This window comes from Beauveria bassiana (assembly GCF_000280675.1).
Source record: "Beauveria bassiana ARSEF 2860 unplaced genomic scaffold BBA_S00066, whole genome shotgun sequence".
Taxonomy (NCBI): Eukaryota; Fungi; Ascomycota; class Sordariomycetes; order Hypocreales; family Cordycipitaceae; genus Beauveria; species Beauveria bassiana.
In genome coordinates this window covers 5,452-26,471 of record NW_007930901.1, presented here as the reverse complement: position 1 = coordinate 26,471, position 21,020 = coordinate 5,452, and the positions used below count along the sequence as shown (strand labels likewise).

At 49.7% G+C, this 21,020-nt stretch overlaps 8 protein-coding genes across 8 annotated transcripts; 4 read left to right on the top strand and 4 right to left on the bottom strand.

The window, feature by feature from the left end:
• Window positions 1-3,356: 3,356 nt before the first annotated feature.
• Window positions 3,357-6,042, top strand: BBA_09760 (Catalase-peroxidase; the record flags this gene model as incomplete). The annotated part of the gene is made up of 6 exons (XM_008604857.1): window positions 3,357-3,678; window positions 3,741-4,238; window positions 4,296-4,610; window positions 4,667-5,235; window positions 5,297-5,492; window positions 5,549-6,042. The coding sequence occupies 6 exons, from the start codon at window positions 3,357-3,359 to the stop codon at window positions 6,040-6,042; spliced, it is 2,394 nt and encodes a 797-aa protein (XP_008603079.1).
• Window positions 6,043-6,127: 85 nt separating this feature from the next.
• Window positions 6,128-7,798, bottom strand: BBA_09759 (Major Facilitator Superfamily protein; the record flags this gene model as incomplete). The annotated part of the gene is made up of 5 exons (XM_008604856.1): window positions 6,128-6,972; window positions 7,045-7,488; window positions 7,542-7,571; window positions 7,630-7,721; window positions 7,782-7,798. The coding sequence occupies 5 exons, from the start codon at window positions 7,796-7,798 to the stop codon at window positions 6,128-6,130; spliced, it is 1,428 nt and encodes a 475-aa protein (XP_008603078.1).
• A 1,068-nt stretch (window positions 7,799-8,866) lies between these two features.
• Window positions 8,867-10,233, top strand: BBA_09758 (serum paraoxonase/arylesterase family protein; the record flags this gene model as incomplete). The annotated part of the gene is made up of 2 exons (XM_008604855.1): window positions 8,867-9,205; window positions 9,259-10,233. 2 exons carry the CDS (start codon window positions 8,867-8,869, stop codon window positions 10,231-10,233), a joined length of 1,314 nt encoding a protein of 437 aa, XP_008603077.1.
• A 491-nt stretch (window positions 10,234-10,724) lies between these two features.
• On the top strand, window positions 10,725-10,967 carry BBA_09757 (uncharacterized protein; the record flags this gene model as incomplete). Its single annotated transcript, XM_008604854.1, has 1 exon — window positions 10,725-10,967. The coding sequence occupies one exon, from the start codon at window positions 10,725-10,727 to the stop codon at window positions 10,965-10,967; it is 243 nt and encodes an 80-aa protein (XP_008603076.1).
• Window positions 10,968-11,626: 659 nt separating this feature from the next.
• BBA_09756 (acyl-CoA dehydrogenase) lies at window positions 11,627-12,996 on the top strand (the record flags this gene model as incomplete). The annotated part of the gene is made up of 2 exons (XM_008604853.1): window positions 11,627-12,835; window positions 12,910-12,996. The coding sequence occupies 2 exons, from the start codon at window positions 11,627-11,629 to the stop codon at window positions 12,994-12,996; spliced, it is 1,296 nt and encodes a 431-aa protein (XP_008603075.1).
• A 530-nt stretch (window positions 12,997-13,526) lies between these two features.
• BBA_09755 (epoxide hydrolase) lies at window positions 13,527-14,880 on the bottom strand (the record flags this gene model as incomplete). The annotated part of the gene is made up of 3 exons (XM_008604852.1): window positions 13,527-14,227; window positions 14,286-14,483; window positions 14,553-14,880. The coding sequence occupies 3 exons, from the start codon at window positions 14,878-14,880 to the stop codon at window positions 13,527-13,529; spliced, it is 1,227 nt and encodes a 408-aa protein (XP_008603074.1).
• Window positions 14,881-15,684: 804 nt separating this feature from the next.
• On the bottom strand, window positions 15,685-17,480 carry BBA_09754 (sugar transporter; the record flags this gene model as incomplete). Its single annotated transcript, XM_008604851.1, has 4 exons — window positions 15,685-15,930; window positions 15,994-16,098; window positions 16,154-17,328; window positions 17,408-17,480. 4 exons carry the CDS (start codon window positions 17,478-17,480, stop codon window positions 15,685-15,687), a joined length of 1,599 nt encoding a protein of 532 aa, XP_008603073.1.
• A 1,953-nt stretch (window positions 17,481-19,433) lies between these two features.
• Window positions 19,434-19,886, bottom strand: BBA_09753 (uncharacterized protein; the record flags this gene model as incomplete). The annotated part of the gene is made up of 2 exons (XM_008604850.1): window positions 19,434-19,530; window positions 19,738-19,886. The coding sequence occupies 2 exons, from the start codon at window positions 19,884-19,886 to the stop codon at window positions 19,434-19,436; spliced, it is 246 nt and encodes an 81-aa protein (XP_008603072.1).
• Between the last annotated feature and the right edge of the window lie 1,134 nt (window positions 19,887-21,020).

Genomic DNA, 21,020 nt, shown 5'->3' with positions numbered 1-21,020 from the left:
AGACTAGTCACGCAATGCTGAATCGACAGTTGTCCGTAGTCCCATCACCATCCTATTGCAAGATATCTTTGTCGTGTTTCTGGTTTCGTGGAGTATGCCAGAAAACCAACAGCTCCATCGGTCAGGTACACCGGGAAGCAAGCAGAGCTGCAAACAAGGATCGTCAGTGCGTATCTCTTCGCTGGGGCTGGGAGGAGGCATTCTCGAACGCCTGCAGGGGCAGTTCTAGTCACGCCTGGTTTGAGAGATGCGGCAGGCGATCTTGAACCGTTACCAGTAGCAACGGTTCTGCACTGGTTCGATCTTGAACACGCGACTGATGCGATCTACTTCAATGTCATGAGACTAATGATGTGAGAGCTAGCAGATGACGCTGGGTTGTCTCCGGAGGCCCTTCTGCACTCCTTCAGTATAAGCAACACCTGAAGGTCGTTTTCGGATGCGATCCTTCCTCCTGGGCAAAGAAGTGTCGGGGATTTCGCCTAGGGATCTACCTCACAGTGCAGAGATATCCTTGCGGCTCTAAATTTAGCCTAGCAAAGTCAGAACCCTTTAGACGTTCGTCTTCGCATGGCTCTCACCGTTTGCAAGACCAGCTCGTGGCCTTACAACGGTTCGGCTGGGTACCCTCGAAGCTCATGGCAAAGAAGAGGTCTGAATTGCGTGAGCAAGTTTCGAAGATGACTTCCGCCAGGAACTTCACAAGTAAATTACAGAATTTACGGCGAAGGAAACTACGACGTCTGTAGTTTAGCATTGCACTTCTTAGCTAATCGTGACCTGCTCATGTTCTATACATTTATATAGCCAGTGACGCCCTCCATATTAGTCGACTGTCGCTCGCTCATTGCAATGTGTATTTCTAGGAATCTTGAAATGTAAATCATTGATGCTGGAGGATAGTCATACCATAATTGAAGAACCGAATTGCGGCACAGGTACTGTAGAGGCCCAGTAGCACGGACAGAGACAACGGTGCTTGTTGCTAAGCATCGTGACTTAATGATGGAAAAGTCTGTGGGCAAGCAGCGGAGCATGATAATGGTAATAAATTCAAATTGACATTCATCGTTTAGCGAGAACCCCCACAGCTATCGACTGCTATTTATGGCTGTTCCGACAATATATTTTGCGCTGTCCCTCCCCCGCCAGGCGGAGTCGGGGCGGGGGAGGTTCTCGTCGAGGCAGTTGGCAGTTCACCTCAGTCTTTTGCTCTCTTTCCCTTCGTACAGTCACACCATACGCACCTGGGCCAAGTGTCTTTAATGGTGTCTTAATAAATTGCTGTGTCACCCAAAGCTGCCAATGGGGTGCTGAACCGCCTGTACGAGGGACAAGCGCTCCATGCAGACCCGGCTTCAGCCGCGGAAGTGGTGTGATGCGTGCCGTGCGCCTCAATATAATATGCACGACCAATCCTCTCCAGTGGCGGTGCTGATTCTGACAGCCACATGGGGTATGCTTTGCAAATTGAATCACGAGGTGGGCACATGGGCTTGCAGAAGCAGAAAGCTATAGCGCCTTATTGGGTATATAGATAGGTACGAATGCCAAGTTGTGCAAAAAATGACAATAATAATAATACGGATTAGAGGTGGCGTAGTCACAGTCTGACAGGCGGGCAAGTGGGTGACAAAAGAGCTGGCCCAATTTCGCCAAGGCATCTACAATACTTAGCGAAAGGTGTTTAGGATAGAAAATAGTAGAAAATTGAAATTTTTTTTTAAAAGACATAAGATATAATTTAGTCACTAAAGTTTAATTTAATTATTGTTAGAAATAAATAGATATTTTCTAGAGTTTATAGAGAGTTGTTTAAATCTACGTAGCTAAACTTCATTACCCTCATTATGGGCCATTTATTCTGTCACCCGCATGGCGGGCTCTCAAGTTTGCCAAGAGCACCCCTGGCAAATGACTGAGACCACAGGTCGAGAATAAGATGTACAAAGCAAGACAAAAACGGTGTGACATTGGCCGAGCCTGACAGATGACTTAGCGTGACTACTCCCTTGGATAATCCGTAGAGTAAATCTGCATGAAAAACCCTTTCGGCGGCATTAATCCCAGTGTGGAATCATTGCTATCAGTCAGTAATAACTTGATTGTGGCTGCACAGGGTATCAAGGTGCTGACAATCGCGTGGGTGCTGATTAGAGGAAAGCCATTTGACTTTGTTTTGCGGGACCTCTGGGGGTTCAAGGGTCTAAACGCATAGCCCTGCTTTTAAAAAAAACTCTTGATTCGTGCAATGCGTCCCGCAGCCAATAATGTGCAAGCCGAACGACACAAGTAATCTGCGGGTTGGTGGAAGGAGGAAGGAGGGGGGAGTGGGCCCGAGATTCGGTCTGCACATTTTTACGTTCCTCGTTTTTCGCCAAGCACAGTCGGGTCATCAAGAAGGAAGCTTCAGACTGGCCGGTCGCTGAAAGCAGATCCACAGTATTTCTCAAAAAGGTCAGCTTGTTTTGTCACCGCTGATCACAACATCCGTGTGGGCTGATGCGAATTGGCAAGGGCGGCCGCATGAACAACAAATTGAATTTGCGAGAATGTACAGATAACGGTAGCGGATGTTGGCTTTGGTGGCAACGGGCCTTTTCTTGTCAATATCCTGGACGCGCAGAAATATGGCTTTGAGGCTTGATCGAAATTTTTACTGGCAAAGTACCTTGTTCTTTTGGGCCTGGTTCAGATCGAACAGCGGCGAGCGGCGATCGACCCAGCCACGCCCGCAGAGGGGCTGTTGGGGGCTGCTGGGTAGGTACCTAAGCACAGCCTAAGCACAGATACCGAAGCTACTACAAAGAAATTCCAAAGCAGAAACCGCAGCTGGGCGCAGACTTGTTGTATCATGCTTGTCTACAGATGACCGTGCTTCCCGCAAAGGCACCGGTTCATGCATACAAGCCAGCAGTTTGGAATCACCTGGAAGACTGGAAGGGCTTCGTTCGGTCCACGGAGCTGCATGGTACTATTTCTGGCTTAAGCGCCCTGAACGTGTGATATGGCGCACCTGCAGGTCTATACCTCACCAACCATGTACTAGCCCAGTGGAGCCTGTTTTTGTCTTGCAGGGTGCTGTATGGGATGCGAATGATGCAGCGCATGGCAAAGTCCCCTCTCACCACCACCCATTACGAATTACACTCTACAAGAAATCAGCATAAAACTGCCCCATTGGTAGATGCAGGAGACCGGGCCTTTTTCGGTGTTTGGTCAGGGTGCTGGTTGGTTATATATAGATGCCGCCCGCTCAACAACAACTTTGCGGTTGAGAGCTCCAGTGGATTGTGCCATTGTCAAGTTCTACGCTTTCCCTCAGCCCTACCTACCTACCTAGGTAGCTGTTCACAATGCCCTCTCCCAAGCTTTTAGCGCTCGCAGTGACTGTACTGCCATTCACGGCTGCGGTGTCTTGTCCATACATTCAAGGGAACCAGGCTCGCGCGGATGCTCCCATACTGCACCCCGAAGCCATTATACAGGGCCGTGCTAGCCCTGACAGCCCTGATTTTGGACAATGCTCACGCAAAAGCAAAGTTGCCGGCGGTGGCACGCGAAGCAAAGACTTCTGGCCCTGCGAGCTAAGCTTGGCCGTTCTTCGCCAGAACGCCGACAAGGCCAACCCACTCGATGCAGACTTTGACTACGCTACTGCGTTCGCCAAGCTTGATGGTGAGAGAGCCTGCGCAAAACTATCAAGAAAAGCCCCGTTCTAACTCAGTCTTCTCCTCCAGTCGCGCAACTCAAAAAAGACCTTACAAAGCTGCAAACCGATTCCCAAAAGTTTTGGCCTGCTGATTACGGCAACTATGGCCCTTTCTGGATTCGTCTCACCTGGCACAATGCTGGTACTTACCGCATGATTGACGGCCGTGGAGGAGCCGGTATGGGCCAGCAGCGCTTTGCTCCCCTCAACAGCTGGCCAGACAATGCCAGTCTTGACAAGGCCCGACGACTGCTGTGGCCAATCAAACAAAAGTATGGAAGTTCTCTGTCCTGGGCTGATCTTTTTGTGTACGCCGGCAATGTCGCCATGGAGAATATGGGTTTCCCGACCTACGGTTTCGCATTCGGCCGCGTCGACACCTGGCAGTCTGACGAGGGAATCTACTGGGGCAGCGAGCATGAGTTTGTCCCCAGCAAGAAGAGCAGCGCAGACCGCTACAACGCCAGCACAGACATCAATGAACGAGCCGATAAGCTAGAGAGCCCTCTTGGCGCCTCGAATCTGGGTAGGCCGCACAATGAACCACTCACTGGTAAATGACATGTGCTGACAGAATACATAGGCCTAATTTATGTGAATCCCGAGGGCCCAGATGCCAACCCCGACCCTATCGCTTCTGCCAAAGATATTCGCATGACTTTTGGACGCATGGGAATGAATGACGAGGAGACTGTCGCTCTCATTGCTGGCGGCCATGCGTTTGGCAAGACTCATGGTGCCGTGTCCAACGACAACATTGGACCGGATCCCAACGCCGCTCCTCTCGAGCAGCAGGGTCTCGGCTGGAAGAACAGCTTCCAGTCTGGTGTCGGAAATAACAGCTTCACAAGTGGTTTGGAGGTCATTTGGTCGCGCACCCCCACCAAATGGGCAAATGGTAACGTTGTGGTCGTAACCACCTTGTCTTTGTCTCGCCTACTAATGACTGGGTAGACTTTTTCTTCTCCCTCATGAACAACAACTGGACTCTTGTTACTAGCCCCGGCGGCGCCAAACAGTGGGAGGCTACCAATGCAAACGCCTCTCACCCTGATCCTTTCAACCCACACAAGTTCCACAAGCCCACGATGCTCACGAGCGATCTTGCCCTCCGATACGATCCCATCTACAAGAATATATCACAGACATTCCTCCACGACTTTGACTATCTTACGGAAAAGTTTGCTCTTGCTTGGTACAAGCTTCTTCACCGTGACATGGGCCCCTTGGCACGCTACCTAGGCCCCGAGGTTCCCAAGAAGGCTCCTCTGATCTGGCAGGATCCCCTTCCTGCTCCTAATGAGCACGTCATTGACGATGCCGATGTGAAGCACCTGAAGAAGCAAATTCTTTCTGCCTCTGGGCTGAACATCTCCAACTTGGTAACCACCGCTTGGGGGTCAGCCTCCACATTCCGCATCTCCGATAAGCGTGGCGGCGCCAATGGCGCCCGTATCGCTCTGAAGCCTCAAAACAACTTTGCTGTCAATAATCCTAGCCGTCTGAAGACTGTCATTGCCGCTGTATGTGCACTTACCCTTCAATAAGTGGAATCATTCGCTAACTCTCATGTTCCTTTCTTAGCTTCAAGGAGTTATGAAAGAGTTCAACTCGAACAACAAGGACAAGCAGGTCTCACTCGCCGATCTTATTGTCCTTGGTGGTACAGCTGCTGTTGAAAAAGCCGTAACCGATGCTGGTCTTGACATTACTGTTCCCTTTACTCCTGGCCGTGTTGATGCGACTCAGGACCAAACTGACGAGGCTGCATTTGCTTTACGTAAGTACTGCTACTCAGCCTTCATCTCACCCAGTATCGTGCTAACAGTCTTCCAGTCGAGCCCCAGGCTGACGGGTTCCGCAACTACGGCAAGGGTACGAGCCGCTCTCTCACCGAGGAGTTTCTTGTTGACAGGGCTTCTCTTTTGAATCTGAGCCCACCCGAGCTGACTGTTCTCATTGGTGGTCTCCGCGCCCTCGATGCCAACTTTGATGGTTCAAAGCATGGCATCTTGACGGACAGCCCTGGCAAGCTCACCAACGACTTTTTCGTACACCTGCTTGACATTGCCAATGTGTGGGCTCCAGTGGCAAACAGTGATGGGGAGCTTTACCAGTCTACCGATATCCATAACGGAACGGCAAAGTACACGGCAACGCGTGCGGATCTCATCTTTGGCTCCCACCCTGAGCTCCGCGCTGTGGCTGAGGTCTATGCCTCCAGTGATGCAAAGGAGAAATTTGCAAAAGATTTCATCAAAGCTTGGACCAAAGTCATGGAGCTTGACCGTTATGACATCAAGGGTCGTAAGCAGAACAATGCTCAATAAGACGTCTGATGACCGTTATTGTCACATCAATTTCATGAAGGAGTTCATAGCTAGTGTAGATTCAATTGCCCCATGTGCATCTTTGTTATTTGCGCCATCTGAAATCGGGGTGTTTCCAGTCTAATGTGTCCATGTTTGGTGTACCAATGTCTTCTGGGTCTGTTGCCTGTCGCTGGTCCCGTCGCTTATTGTCGTACTCGGTCCAATAATGGAGGCACGTCGCAATGACAATCATCGCTGCTTGTGCAGCCAGATTCAGTCCATTACCAATTCTGTAGTTGGGTGAGTCAAAAGGCAGATATGCCCATGCCGACACTAGGCCACCAATGTTACAACCCATCACGTTGACGGCAATGGCGGCTGTCCTGGCTGTATCTGACGCAACATTGGCGGCGACGTGGGAGTTGGTCAACGCTCCGTACGTAAAGATGCCGAGAAAGGGCAAAAATGTTGCCCCATAGCGGACATGCTGATTAGTCGTCGCCAAGAACATGATGTATCCAACAACAGTCAATGGCGCACAGAAGATCATAAAGACAATGCGCCGCTGTGCTTTCCAACTCCAGAAGCTTGTCAGTGCGCAAGCTATTGCACCGACAAAATATGGTGGAACAGTAAGGAGCTGCTGCATGCGGACTGACTTCTCCGGAAAAATGGTTTTAACAATTGTCGGAAGAAAGAAGGAGCTGCCATACACGGTGATGCTGTTGAGTAGGAAAATCGCAGTGGTCGCAAGAACAACGGGATTAAAGATGCCCAATCGCACCTTGGCCCAGCTGAATGTGGAAGCCGATTCGTCGGTAGCGTATCTTTCTGCATCTAGCCTGGCCTTGGCCAAGACTTTTTCTTCAGCAGAAAGCCAGATGGCGGTTTCCGGTCGATCGGGCAGCGTGAAGAAGGAAATGATTCCCAGCACGCATGATGCCAAGCCTTGTGTGGGGGGAGGAGTTAGCAAGGCAATGCTGCTCTCAAAGACTAGTGAACACACACACACACACACACCTTCAATGACAAATATCAATCTCCAAGAGTACAAACTACCGAGATGCGGTATCGACAGGATAGCAGACGCAAGAAGGCCCCCAAAGGCCCCAGCGAGTGATGCTGAGATGATGAAAAGTGACACTCGAAAAGTCAATTCACTGTGTGTATACCAGCGCGACAGAAAATAGACAAGGGCAGGCATAATGCCAGCCTCAAAGATTCCGAGTAGGAACCGAACGCCGCACAGGGCAGAAAAGGAATGCACTAGTCCTGTGCAGATGGTGAGAACCCCGAAGCCAAGAATAGCCCCCGGGAGAAACCTCCCAGGGCCAATCCATTTGCACAAGAGGTTAGCAGGAATCTCAAACAGAATATAGGATATGAAAAATATGGTCAATGAGACATTCAGGTCAAAGCCATGCATGTCCAAGTCGTTTAGCATGCCCGCGATGGCAGCATTGCCTAGTTGTTTGTTAAGACTTGCAAATGCTTTCGGGGTTTGAGAGAATACTGACCAATATTAGATCGGTCAATAAACGATAGTACTAGAATAGTCGACAGATCAGCAAGAAGTGGTGGACGTAGTTTTGGCTGGGCACATACAATAGATTAGACTGACGAGAGGAATGAGGAAAATGTCCATTTTGAGTCTCATTCTGGCCTCGTCCACGATGGCGTCAGCGGCGGGGTCAGGTCTGTTGCAGCTGGTCAGTATTCAGTCGGATACCTGGGGGTTCACAATCAATGGAATATACTTGCTGCTGTGAGTCATAATCAATACCCTCGTCCGAGGACTGAACACTTTGTTTATTATGTCTGTTTTTCGCTGACATGGCTGTTCGCTGTACGAATGACTGAGTGAGTTGGCGTCAAATCGTGTTGTCAATGAAAGGTAATAAACTAGCCCAACGATCGCAGATGGGCGCTATTATAACCTCGATCAGGAGTGCAAAATTAAAAATGTTGAGCTTAATAGTTGGAATTTATTTGAGCTGAGCCCAAAAGATAAACAACTCATTTGCGTTATTAGAATGCCCTGAATAGTGTAACATCAACCTGCAAGGCCGGCTTTCGCACCCCGCCCTTTAGGTGGTAACTAATCGTTCGGCATTTGAGATTCGCTACTCCCGTAGTTAGCCGCTACCGCCACGCCGAGGAATGGTAAGAAAATCGCATGGGCGACTGTTTCGAATCCAATAGTGTACGCCAATAAGTTCGACTCCGACTCTTATCGTAAGCAATACTTTTGTCAGATCACGGCTATAACAGAACACTTGTATTGCTGCTAGCAGAAACTAACAGAAACTAACAGAAGGATAGTCTGGGGTTACGGAGCCGAATGGAGTTGCGCCAGATGAAATGTATCGGAACTTGATTCCAGTAGCCGGAATTGGAGGCCATTGTGCTAGTTGTGTGACTAATTTGCAAGGTTTCTTGAAGCACAGCAAAAGTTGCACTGATAAGAAGAAAGATTTGACCATAGAGTTGCTAATCCCTACCCAATTTGATGGAGCAATAATTATGATTCAATTGCTATATCGCTGTATAGGAACCTTGTTCAACGTTAAAAGTCTGCCAAGAGTCACCTAGACTTTGCGATCAAGAGTTTGCGCAAGCCAAGGTGGGTATTAAAACGACTAACAAGTAGGCAATTCGGAACAAGGGAAAGATTATACCGAGCTTGCCTAGCTCTAGATGGACAACAGACCAAACATTAGTCTTTGCCGACAGTGTGGTGCAGATCGCCAAGTAAAAAAGGGCAACCCACTGCAACTGAAGCCAAACCCCGCCCTCGTGAGCGTCGGCCGGATTTCTGCGGAACTCTGCAACAAACAAGATCATGGCAGGAAGCAAGGTTTTATTGGCGCCACTCATTGCAGTGATTATAGCAGTGATTGCTGGCTATATCAATCTCGGAAGCATATACCGGACCTTGCGCATCACTGGTGTTTTGAGGGCAGAGAAATGCACCATCGCGGACGAGGGGCTACAAGCCATCCGAATACCAGACACGCCTCATTGCGAGGATCTCCACCATCATCTAGCCAGTGGTTTACTTTTTACAGCCTGCGAGGCTTCATGGGAAGCTAGACACTCTTGGTTTCCACCACTTGCCATCCTGGAAGATGCGAGCAAGGCCGCACAAACTCCAGGAGCCATTACGGTTATAGATCCGCAGGTCCGTTATCCATTTTCCAATTGCGTGAATTGTTTTTGCGGCCACACTAACAGTCTGTTTGTCAGAGAATGAAAGCAAAGCGTCTTCGATTTGAAGGATTCTCTGGACCATTCGTTACACACGGCATCGACATCATCGACGACCCTCAGGCAAAACTTGGCGAGGCCGTCTTTGTCTTTGCCGTCAACCATCGACCGAATCAAGCCCAAGATTCGCTGGCGCCCAAAGCGGATTCGGTGATTGAGCTGTTTCACCATACGATCGGAGCCGACTTTGTACGGCATATACGCACCGTTAAACATGACTTGATACATACACCAAACGACATTCTGGCATTGTCTACCACGTCTTTCCTCGTCACAAACGACCACTTCTACCGCGACGGTCTGATGCGAGTGGTGGAAGATTTGTATTCTGGCGCCACGTGGTCAAATACCATTCACGTGGAATTCCAAATCGATACAAACGAACAAAATGAGACAGCCAAGGTCCAGGCGAATGTGGCTCTCACCGGGCTGCACAACAATAATGGCCTTGGTCGTGGCAGGACACCCGACGAGGTTGTCCTCGCCAGTGCTGTGAGCGGCGAGGTCTACTTTGGCGAGCTCAAGACCACTGCCGGCCAAGTCACTGTTGACGTTGTTGACACATTTCAAGCGGATTCAACATTGGATAACCCAACCTACTTTGTAGACCCGTATGCCAACGACACCTACGATGCCAGCGGCTTCGTTCTTGCGGGTCTCTCCAAGGCTATAAACCTCGCTCACAATAGCTGGCTTGCCGATGCCAGAGATGGAGTAATGATATGGCACCTGCAGGACCGGTCCTCACCCAAGTCCAAACGAGGAAAAACGAGTTGGAAAGCACGGCTCTTGCTCCAAGACAATGCGGATTATATTAGAACCGCGAGCGCCGCAGTCCTTGTTGCAACAGACCCGGCGCAAAACAACGGTCGGCGAGAGGCTTGGCTCTTTGTCACTGGCTTCATGTCCAGAAACATGCTCGCTGTCAAGATCGGGCTGTAGCACTTGTTAGGGAAGGTGGACAGTGACAATCCGTGGTGGCGCGCCCGCACGCGCATGTCATCTGATGGGGGCGCCCCGGAGTGAGGTTTCCCACCTGAGCAACGCGCCGGAAGCCGACAGCAGAGTGAAACATGGAATAAAGAAATTTGAGCACTCCAAGCACTGTGCCATGGCGCCAAACTAGCCTTTTTTTCTTCTGCCAGTGGAAGCTCTGCAACTAGGAGCATGACATGTTCCCTTCGATCGACCCCCACACCAACCAGTGGTCGAGATTGAGGGGGGCTTCTCGGTCAAATGCACCCCTGCACGCGCCACTACGCCTGTAGGCCCGGCCCTTTTGGTCAGACGATGGGTGATCAGCCCGCAGCATCTTTCTCTGCTCTTGTGCCTGTGGTATTTAGTGAACTGCAAAGGCCGTCTGTGTATAAGCGGATGATGATTCTTTTTTTTTTTCCCCCTATTCTTCGTTCGGTTTTTTTTGACTCGCAAACATGAAGCCTTTTTCTGCTCTGGTTTTTGCTCTGTTTGGCGCCGCATTCGCGGCACCAAAGGCTTATACGACCGATAAAAGCAAGCCGTACAAGGACTTGACTGGCCTCGAGTACAGCAAGAACTTGCCCGTCGCCGAGGCTGCTGCCAGCTTTCAGCACCGGGAGGCTTCCAAGCCTGTAAGGGACAACCGCAATTTGCACTACAATGCCAACGACAAGATGCCTATTGCGGCAAGCGAATGAACACTGTCGCAGAGACCAAGTCGGCATTTCGTTGTTAGTGTTACCCAAAGCATGGAACTACTGCGCCAGCTCATTACTGACCTGTGGCAGTTTTTGAACTATACATATATCAAATCATCCAGTACATATTGTATATCGAAATGTATATACCTAGCATATCCTGAAATACCGAAATACTTTGTTGTTTTTTTGTGAACCTCTCTAGCTACTCTGCGGCGGGCAGTGGGATAGCGCCTCGGGCGACATCGAGGCCGCCTATATCATATTTCGTATGCCGCTAGCGGCTGTACAGTGCCAAAAATCCAAGGGCAGCGTTGGAAAGATAGAACGGAAAAGGAAGCAAAGATTAGAAATGTTAGCCGTCGCATTTAGAACTAGGCTACAGCTTCGAGGTCAACGTGGCCAGGTAAATTACTTTGGGGCACCAAACTTTTCGCTAATAAGGTAGGTAGTTATCCGGTAACTGGCTGGCTGACAGGACCATATAGCCACCAAGCCGATGACGGTTGCGGGGTGTTTTAGCGTACCGAGCTAGAGCCTCGGCAACCCATCTCAGTGTCTTGAATTTATTACAGCTTCTACACCGCTGCGTCAAACCTCGCCAGTTTGGCCCATTGCCCCTTTGAACACGCACAACGTCGCATAACCTCAATTACATCATGGCGCCGGACCCTAAACTCGAGCTGAGCCAGCATGTCCCCTGGAGTGAGCCCGCCTGGTATTCTTCACTGCGATCTCCATACTACAACGAGAGCCATCGCCGCCTACGGGACAATATACGCAAATACGTAGATGAAAACGTGTTGCCGTACGCTTTCGAATGGGAAGAAAAGGGAGAAGCACCAGTCGAGGCCTCCAAGGCTTGGCTGAAATCCGGAATCGGTCTGGATGATGTTCCTGTTCAGTATCGACCAGCCAGTGTGCCCAGCTTGTCCGGATTGCCCCCGGGCCAGCTTGATGCATTCCACATGCTCATCATTGCGGACGAGACGTCGAGGATCGAAGGCGGCGTGAACATTGCCCTAGGAGGAGCGTCGTCCATTGGCGCACCGCCCGTTATCCATTTCGGAACAGAAGAGCAAAAGTCCAAGTGGCTACCGGGGCTATTTACCAAAGAAACAAGCTTTTGTCTCGGCATCACAGAGCCATCAGGCGGCTCTGATGTTGCGCAGCTGAGAACCACGGCGGAAAAGACGGCCGATGGCAAGTTTTACATTGTCAATGGCGTCAAGAAATGGATTACTGGCTCGCCCTGGGCCAGCCACATGACGACTGCCGTGAGAACCGGCGGCGAAGGCGCGCAGGGCATATCCGTCATTGTCATCCCTATGGATCTGCCGGGCATCACCGTTGACAAGATCCAAAACAGCGGACAGAATGCCGGCGGTGCCTCCTTTGTCGACCTGGACAATGTCAAGGTCCCTGCCGAGAACCTGCTCGGCAAAGAAAATCAGGGCTTCCCCATGATTATGCGCAACTTCAACCGCGAGCGCTTCCTCCTCGCCGTGCAATGCAACCGCAAGAGCCGCACGTGCCTGGCGCTGGCCTTTCAGTACGCCCTACAGAGGGAAACCTTTGGCAAGCCCCTGATGCAGTACCAAGTCATCCGGCGCAAGCTGACCGAGGTTGCGCATCGAGTCGAGGCGCACTGGGCATGGATGGAGCAGCTCGCATACCACATTGGAACGTCGCCGCAGGGCTGGCAGAGCCCAGACGTCGCGGGTCGGCTTGCTCTGCTGAAAGTGCAAGGCGGCCAGATGGTGGAGCTCGCCGCCCGCGAAGCGCAGCAAATCTTTGGCGGTGCTGGATATCAGAGGAGCGGACCGGGAGCTACCGTGGAGCAAATCAGTCGCGACTTGCGCATGCTGGTAAGTTTAAAAAAAAACATATCATGGTATCTTTTTTTTAAAAAAAAATCACTGGCTGACTTTTTGTTGTATAGGTTGTTGGCGGCGGCAGCGAAGAAATCATGGCTGATTTGGCTATGCGACAGGAACTCATGATGGCAAAGGCAAAGCTTAAACTATAAGTGTTAAATCCAATGGGCAGAGCTTCACTGGGAAGCGAATGCGCGTCGAAATTGTTCCTATTTTCAGCGCAACATCTAGTGTACTATATGTAGGGTATAGGCTGTATGGCTCCCGCCGCCCAGTCATATGTATGTAGCATCTCAAAGTTACAAAGGGCTACATTTTTATTTCCTTCGTGCCATCCTCCCTGCACTTTAAAGCAGTCAACTCTGCAGTATATACCTCACCTATGAAAGCGATCATAATAAAATACAGACTTCTTGACCGTTTTTTCCGCCAAACTATGTCGTCGCTTTCGGTGTCGAAGCCCATCACCTGGGGCCCCGAGATTTCCCCGCATTGACCGGCACTGCCCCAGATCCCGCCGCTCCGGGGACTGTTTACCCCGCGTTCGACCAAAATCGCCGTGATACAGTCTGACAGCTTCTGCGTCACAAAGGCTATAATCGTCGTGCGTATAGTTGGTCGCAAAAATTGATAGAATACAGCAATGAGAGCTATCTAGATGGACAGCAATTTCAAAATGATTTCAAAGATTGGCACTGACAGCCGCCCTTAGTCTCTCGGCGACATGGTATGCGCCACCTCCAACTCCAAACATGGCCTGGATATCTCCAACAAGGAGCTCGGGTCTTTCGTATGCAGCAAAATGGCCACCTTGTTCGTGACGTTTCTGAAATACCAGTGGGCCTAGTGCCTTGCAGAAAGACAGAGGAATCGGGGAAATATCCCGGGGAAAGGACGAAATGCCAAGCGGCACGGGTACATAACCCATGGACTTTTTTGCATCGGCGCTCTTTGCGTGCCTGGCTTCGTAGTAAATCTGAGCACTCGCTGCCGGACCAGCCTTGGAAAACTGATAGATGGATACCCATGTCAAGACTTCGTCATCCGTCCAGGGATAATTGTCTGTCCAATCTTTGAGCTTCTCGTATATCCATGCTAGCAAACCAACGGGAGAGTCGGCGAGGGAATAGCCAATGGTCAAGGGCTTGGTGCTCTGCTGGGCCAGATAACCAGATCCTTCTTTTAGATACCAGCCGAGCCGTGATAGGCCGTCACTTTCCTGCTTGCTGAACCAGCCCAAGAGCTTGTACAACCCGAACCAACCCGTTGTTGAGACTGAAGGTTGAATCATTTGCATGTTGATGTGCGATGCCAAGCAGTGATCCGGAAACTGGGCACCGGCAGAACGTGTAATAAAGAAGCCCCAGTCGCCGCCTTGAGTGACTGTGTTTCTATCATTAGACAAGAACCAGTACACCGACATGGATCCAATACTACTCACCGTACTTGTTGTAGCCTAGGTTCAACATGACTTTGTGTATTGCCTGCGCATATTGAGACACGCTGAATCCTTCGTCCATGACCTTGTCTGAAAAGCCATAATTAGGCAACGACGGAGCGACAACATGAAAGGATGGCCCGTCTTTGGGGTCTGTCAACAGCGGTAGTATCTTGACAACCTCAAGAAAGCTGCCGGGCCCTGTGCATCAACGTTAGTCTGAAGCAAACAAGGGAGAAAAAAAAAGAATTCTCTGGCAGGGAGACAAACAGCCATGGCAGAATAACAGAGGAATACTATCTTCTCGGCTACCGCGCTGATGAATAAAATGAATATCGAAATCTCCAAAGCCGTCGACACTGACGGTGGTTGTGAATTGTGGCAATTTGTTCAGTTTCGCCTCTTGCGCCCGCCAATCAAAGCCATTCTTCCAGTACTCGGTAAGTCGCTTTATTTCGGACAGAGATGCACCGTACTTGTCACAATCCGAGAAGCTCACTTGCTCGGGAAAAGTCGCAAGCTCCAGCTTCTTTTGCAATACCTCCAAGCTGCGTTCTGGGATGGCTATTTGAAAGGGTCGGACGTCGTGGTGCACCATCCTTTGAAAGTTGAGGGATTATTAATTATTATTACCTGGCAGTGGGACTGAATTGATCGAGGTTGGGAAGACAAGATGGGACGGAACCAATGAATGGGGGTTGTAGCGGCGGCATTTCTATTTAACCATGGTGAGCCGACAGCCCCAAGGTGAGAGTCGGACTTTATGGACGGCGGCGGGTAGTTACGCCTAGTGGTCGGCATGTCTGTTTTATTCCTGCTCCGTCTGATTTGCTCCGTCGGTCACTTAGAAAAGGGAGCAATATGAAGCCGTATTGCTGATGGTCGCGCCTCGCAGCTCTTACAAATCACAATGAACCACAACCACAGTAATCATACCTCTGTACAGGACCTTAATTTGCACGGAGGATTTCAATTTGGCACATTATAGCCGTCTACGCTTAACTAATTGTTAAATATATGGGTGCCCTCGAGATTGTGCACGCTAAACTTGGTTAGGGTGGAGGGAAGAACTAGGCATTGACAATTTCTGCAACAAAGGACTTGCTCACGTATCGGTTAATAGATGCTTTTTTATCTAGTATAGCAGCCGATTGCCAGAGAAGCCGAGTCAGGATCACTGAAAACTTGGCTAATGAACTTGTTTTGGCAGCACGGGATATGCTCTAGCGTAAAGTCCGTGCCGAGAAGGCGCAATCAATTGGAGAAGCTAGCCCGTCTTAGTAGCCATGTCACCGCTTCTGCTTCTCAAAATCATCTTCCTTTTACAATTTTTGGTACAACTCGCTACATAAATTCCTCGTTGACGTCCAACATGAAGCCATAATCAAGGGTGATGCACTATTTAGGACGTGTGAGATGATTGCTTCTCAGAGAGTCTTTTGTAAGACACCGCAGACGCCAGCCTAGCTTTCTTGCCCCATATGAGCAATACAGCAGGCAAGAGAAGAATGAGGAAGCAGAAACAAAACATGACAATATTGACGTTGCGAATACCGGATTTCTCGATCCAGGGCGTGAGGCCAAAGATAATTCCGATGGAAGCGGCGTTGCGCACAAACACAACTCCGACCATGGCAGAGCCGATAATCTGTGATGTAGAGTAAGCTATCAGAAGACTCATGGAGCGAGAGATTGCTCGGAAAATACATACTTCACTGTAACTGTCCATTGCATAAGAGAGGGCTGCGTCATTTATCACGTTTAGACCAAAACCAAATAAGCCGAGTCCGACCGCGATCAACGGCCAAGGTCCGCCCTACGACCGCGTGAGTAATTAGCTTCAGGATTGTCTCTATACGCTTGATACTCACATAATTGATCGTCAGCCCGCTCAGCAAAATACCACCAGGGCATACAATTGCCATGGGCAACGCTAACCACAGGCGCATCTCGGGCTCAAAGATGCCGCGATTGCGCTTCGATAGCCAGAGTATCAGACGATCGTTTCCATAGCCGCCAAAAAGTAGAGAGGGAATCGCAGTCACAAAAAGGGACAGATTAATGAGACCGACAGAAGACGCGGAGAAGTTGTATGGCGGTTCAAACAAGTAAGTGGCCATGATGGAAGAAATGACGGCAAAAGAGATGGAGAGGGTCCCAAACGTAACCGCAGCGTATGCTACCGCGGCAAATTTGAACAGCGGAATGAGAGGTCGATAAAAGTCTCTCCAGATGGAGCCTCGAGATGTGGTCACCAACGCAAGTCGCTGGAGATAAGTTTTCCGGCGAGGTCTGTTGCCGCCATTGTTGATGCTTTCGAGGCCGCCATCTTTCGAATCCTCGACATGTTCCAAGCCATGCTTGTTCTTTTCCTCTGAAGGCGTGGTGGTTGTCTGATAGTAAGCTGGGATCGTGTACTTGGACTCCTCAAAGAAGAAGATGACGAGTACAAGATTAACGCCAAACAATATAACGCACCACCACCACATCCATCGCCAGCCCTGGCCATCGACGACATAGCCGGAAGCAACGGGCCCGAGGGTAGCGCCGGCGGTTTGCGAAAAAAGGAACCATCCATTCATTGACGCGTGCTGGTGCACGAAATAGATGTCGGCAATCGTGACTTGGGCAATTGTCTCGCTAATGGCACCACCCAGGCCCGTGACGAGATTGGCAGCGATGAAGTCGCCTTCATTTCGCGTGAGCGCGCTCAAAAGGCAAGACGCCAGCTGTAAGACGACACTGAATAGGTAGACTGGTCGTCGTCCGTATTTGTAGATGAAGGGCACAAAAAAGATGCAACCGCAGGCCAGGCCCACGTAGTTGTACGCCACACTGGCATTCAGGAAATTGGGGGTGAATCCCAGCTCTTGCCGGTAAGCCTTCCAAGCCGCCCCGCCAATGTCGAGCTGAACAAAGGCAAGAAAGACGTAAAAGTTGACGAGGGTGAAGTGCACAGTCTTTCTCCAAAAAGACCAGTTTAAAGGTTCGTCCGGGTCAGCGGTAGGGACCGGATGCAGTCTCGGCGGTGAGGTGGAATCACCAGCTTCGCCATCGCAGATGATTAGCATCAAAATACATGTGCAGTGACTTGGAAAAGGATTTAATTAGACAAAAACACTCACATTCTCCGAGGATGACAGTTCCAGGAGCCCAAAATGCCTGTGCATCGCTACTGGCTGCGTGAGAATGATGCATGATGATGCTGGACCGCGTCGCACGAGGATGATGAATGATTGAGACAATGTATAAATTTATGCACCTCCACAGACTTGAAGCAAATGTCTACGCAGCCAAGGCAGTGTAGTTCGTGACACGGCTCGCCCAACAAGAGGACGGCAGCTCACGACTGACTTAAATCACTACTGAGCGCAATCGAGAGCGCAAGAACCAATGGTACATTGCTCCCAGAGCGGCAAAAACTTTTGCCGCCGTGTTCACGACAGACAATCTTGTTCCGAGACAGCGTGGGGGGGCATTCAACGAGGAAAGAAGCTGGTTGGATGTAGGCTAACTATGTGGCTTGGCCGGGGTGGGGGCAACAGATTTTGGGGCACACAGCTCATCTGTAACTACCTCAACCAGAGTTCATCTAACCGAGAGCGGGGCAAACACTATAAAGGCGGTAAGCAGCCCTTATATATATATAGTATATATAATATAGATACTCTATATAATATAGAGACTCTATATAATATATAAGCTAAATTTACAATATGGTAAAAAGTAATAATAAAGTAAATAAGTAATAATAAAAAAATAGATAACTAAAGATAATGTATATATAAATGTCAGGGTCGTTCGGCTGCAGGTAGGATGGGGAGCACACGGGCGGCTTGATTCAGTCTATTGCTACGGATAGGCACTCCTCAGGTAGGGCAGGCTCTATGTACAAGACGTAGCTCGAAGAGCTACGTTCAGAATTCTGCGAAGAACTGAGCAAAATGCAGGGTCCAACGCGTGGGCACGTGGCTGCAGTGCAGGGTAGGTCCGTGACCGGACCAGCTGTGACAATAAATATACCTATATATACTTATATTTATTATTAATATATAAAATAAAAGCTATAATTTAAGATAATAACCTAAAATATAACTAAGTTATTAAGCAAACCTTAATATAAACTTTTCTTAATTTTATTCTTTACTACCTATTATAGGTGCTAGTAAGATAATAGGTAGACTAAAATTAGAGCTATCTAGTCTAGGAATACTAGTATATGTAATTTTAAAGAGATCTTAGATAAAGCTACCTAGTCCTCTAGTTTCCTAGATTAGGTTGCTTATTCTAGCTTTTTTTATACCTACTATAATTCTATTAAATTCCTCTGTGTTCCTATCACGCCGGAATGCGAAAGCCTTTATGACCGTTTGTAGATAATTGTATGTGACTAAAGAAGCGACACGTAACATGAACAGCTTAACAACGTACCCATTGTCCTCCGGGGGAATTCTTCCGGAGTGTCGTGTAACTCTATAGCGCTGGCGACCGAACTAACTACCTGATTGGCCTAGTGGTGTTTATTTACTACACACGACAGCATATAGTCACATAATATAGATGCTTTATCAATAAGGAATGTTATTTTTAAATAAACGCAGCTAAATATATATCATCATTAGGGACGACATATGATAGTAGCGAGGGGCAAGAAAGTAGATGAACTTCCGCCAGACATAGGCCACATCGAAAGCGATAATACCTAGCAATAAGTACAGCAACGTGCAGCTCGCCTTGGTTGGTACTTTAACAGCTAATCTGCAGGTTTAGATACCGTTAGCGAGCTAGAGAAATTAAATATAGAGGATAGACGGGCATGGTCAGAGACGTTATATTAACTTACGTAGCTACGGGGGGGGATAGGAAGCTAGCGAATAGTAAAGGCGCCGAGGCTAATATAAGAAAGTAAATAACAAAGATAACGAGGCTAAGGATAAGTAAATAAAAGGTAAGAGTAGTAGAGGCGGCCCTGCGGGTCGGCTAGCATCGGCGGCGGCTAGGCCGGTGTGCGTCTTAACTTTACTGCCCGGCTAAGCAGCTATTTATAGCAGCGCGGCCGAGCCGGTCGCACTTGTCAAATCCCTCGTCATACTTGGCGAAGGCTTGCTAGCCCTCCCTGGCGCACTGCTCGCGCGATTTTTAGCTCGGGGGTTACTGAGGGGTAGAGGAGCCCTCTCCCGCGGCGGCCTCCTCGAGCAGCTTCTCGACGTCCGCCCACTGCACAGTTTCTAGCTTGTCATTTGGATTCCTGTTAGATTCGCAGTAGATCTCGTTAGGGTCGGTCAGCGGATAGAGCTTACACTGCTCGGGCGCCTCGCCGGCCCTGCGCTCACGCTAGCGCTAGCCCGGCACCCTAAGTAGCGGGTCTTCCCGGCAGAGGAAGTCGAGGGAGACGCTAGGGACGCTGAACTAGCCTTTGTCGCCTAGAAGAAGAACGGTTTCGTTCTCGAGGCACGTCGCCCTGGTTCTAAAGAAGACGCGCTTGTGGACGCAGTTGTTGGCGCAGATGAACTGGTTTCCGGGAAGCACGACGGCGTCAATTTTGCCGCCGAGGATCGCGTTGACGCCCGCGGCGGCACCGAGCAACAGAGATAGCGAGTGCATGGTGATGGCGTGGTTGGATTGAGGTGAGGTCGAGTTAAGAATGAGGTGAAGTTGGAAGTGTATTGTCAGAGAAGCTTCTGATGAACCCAGCATGCGTATTTATATCTATGCCGAGAAGATGACGACCAAGCATACGTATATATAGATATATATGCCGAGAAGATTAACACCAGGGAGAGCTTGAGCTAAATTAAAAGGAGCTTCGTTGTGGGATGACCTGTAACGGCCCACCTTGAAGGATTTGGCATCGGCAATCCCACGAGGCTTCGTATCTGAATACTGGGAGATGAGACGGTAGCCTTTTTTTATGCAACCGATAATAATGCCGTGCACGTCTGCTTACGAAGCTCAGCAGGAAATCAGGGTGGCCTTGCGCGGACGCGTGCCTTTTCCTACGTGGATGGACACTCCACCTCATTCTCGCTATAGCCGCGTGGAAGCGGAGCTGCCGCGCAGCCGCCGATGGGCGAGTGGAGATCGTCTTCGCCGCCGGGCGCCACTACGAAAATGTGTTCCTCCTCAGGGCTGAAACGGCCTCTCTGTAAAAAAAAGGCACCGCCGTAAGCATAGTCGTCTGCACACGTCGATTTGTCCTCCGCGATCTTGACGGCCGTAACTTCGCCACCGAGAATGGGCGCAAGATGATGGCAAATACATTGCCATCACTTTTCCCTTTTCTCTTTGTTCTTTTCTCGTTGCATTGGTCCGCGGCTGTGTCATATGTACACCCTCATTTGCGAGAACCGCGCCGAAGTCCGCCCTCTCAGATCATTAGGCCGTCTCGGCGCGTTTTTTGCTCCTCATGCAACTCGAACAACAAATCGGTGCACATGAATCCCAGCACCTTTCAACAGCCTGGCATATTCCCATAGCCTTGAGAAATCCCGTGGAAATATATGAACTTGCTCTAGCGTAGCTTTCGCCGAAAACTACGGCTGATGTTGTCTCGACCGAAGTGCCGACTTATTATGTGGATCAAACATACACGGAGTCTGCCCTACGCATGTCGGGGCTCCCACACAGGCATTGCATCAAGTCATTAGAAAATAGATTAGTCCTAGGGCCAGGAGCTTGTTGTGGGTCATGAAATCTTTGGGTGAAGTAATATTCGACTTTTTGAGTAGTTGTTGGAAA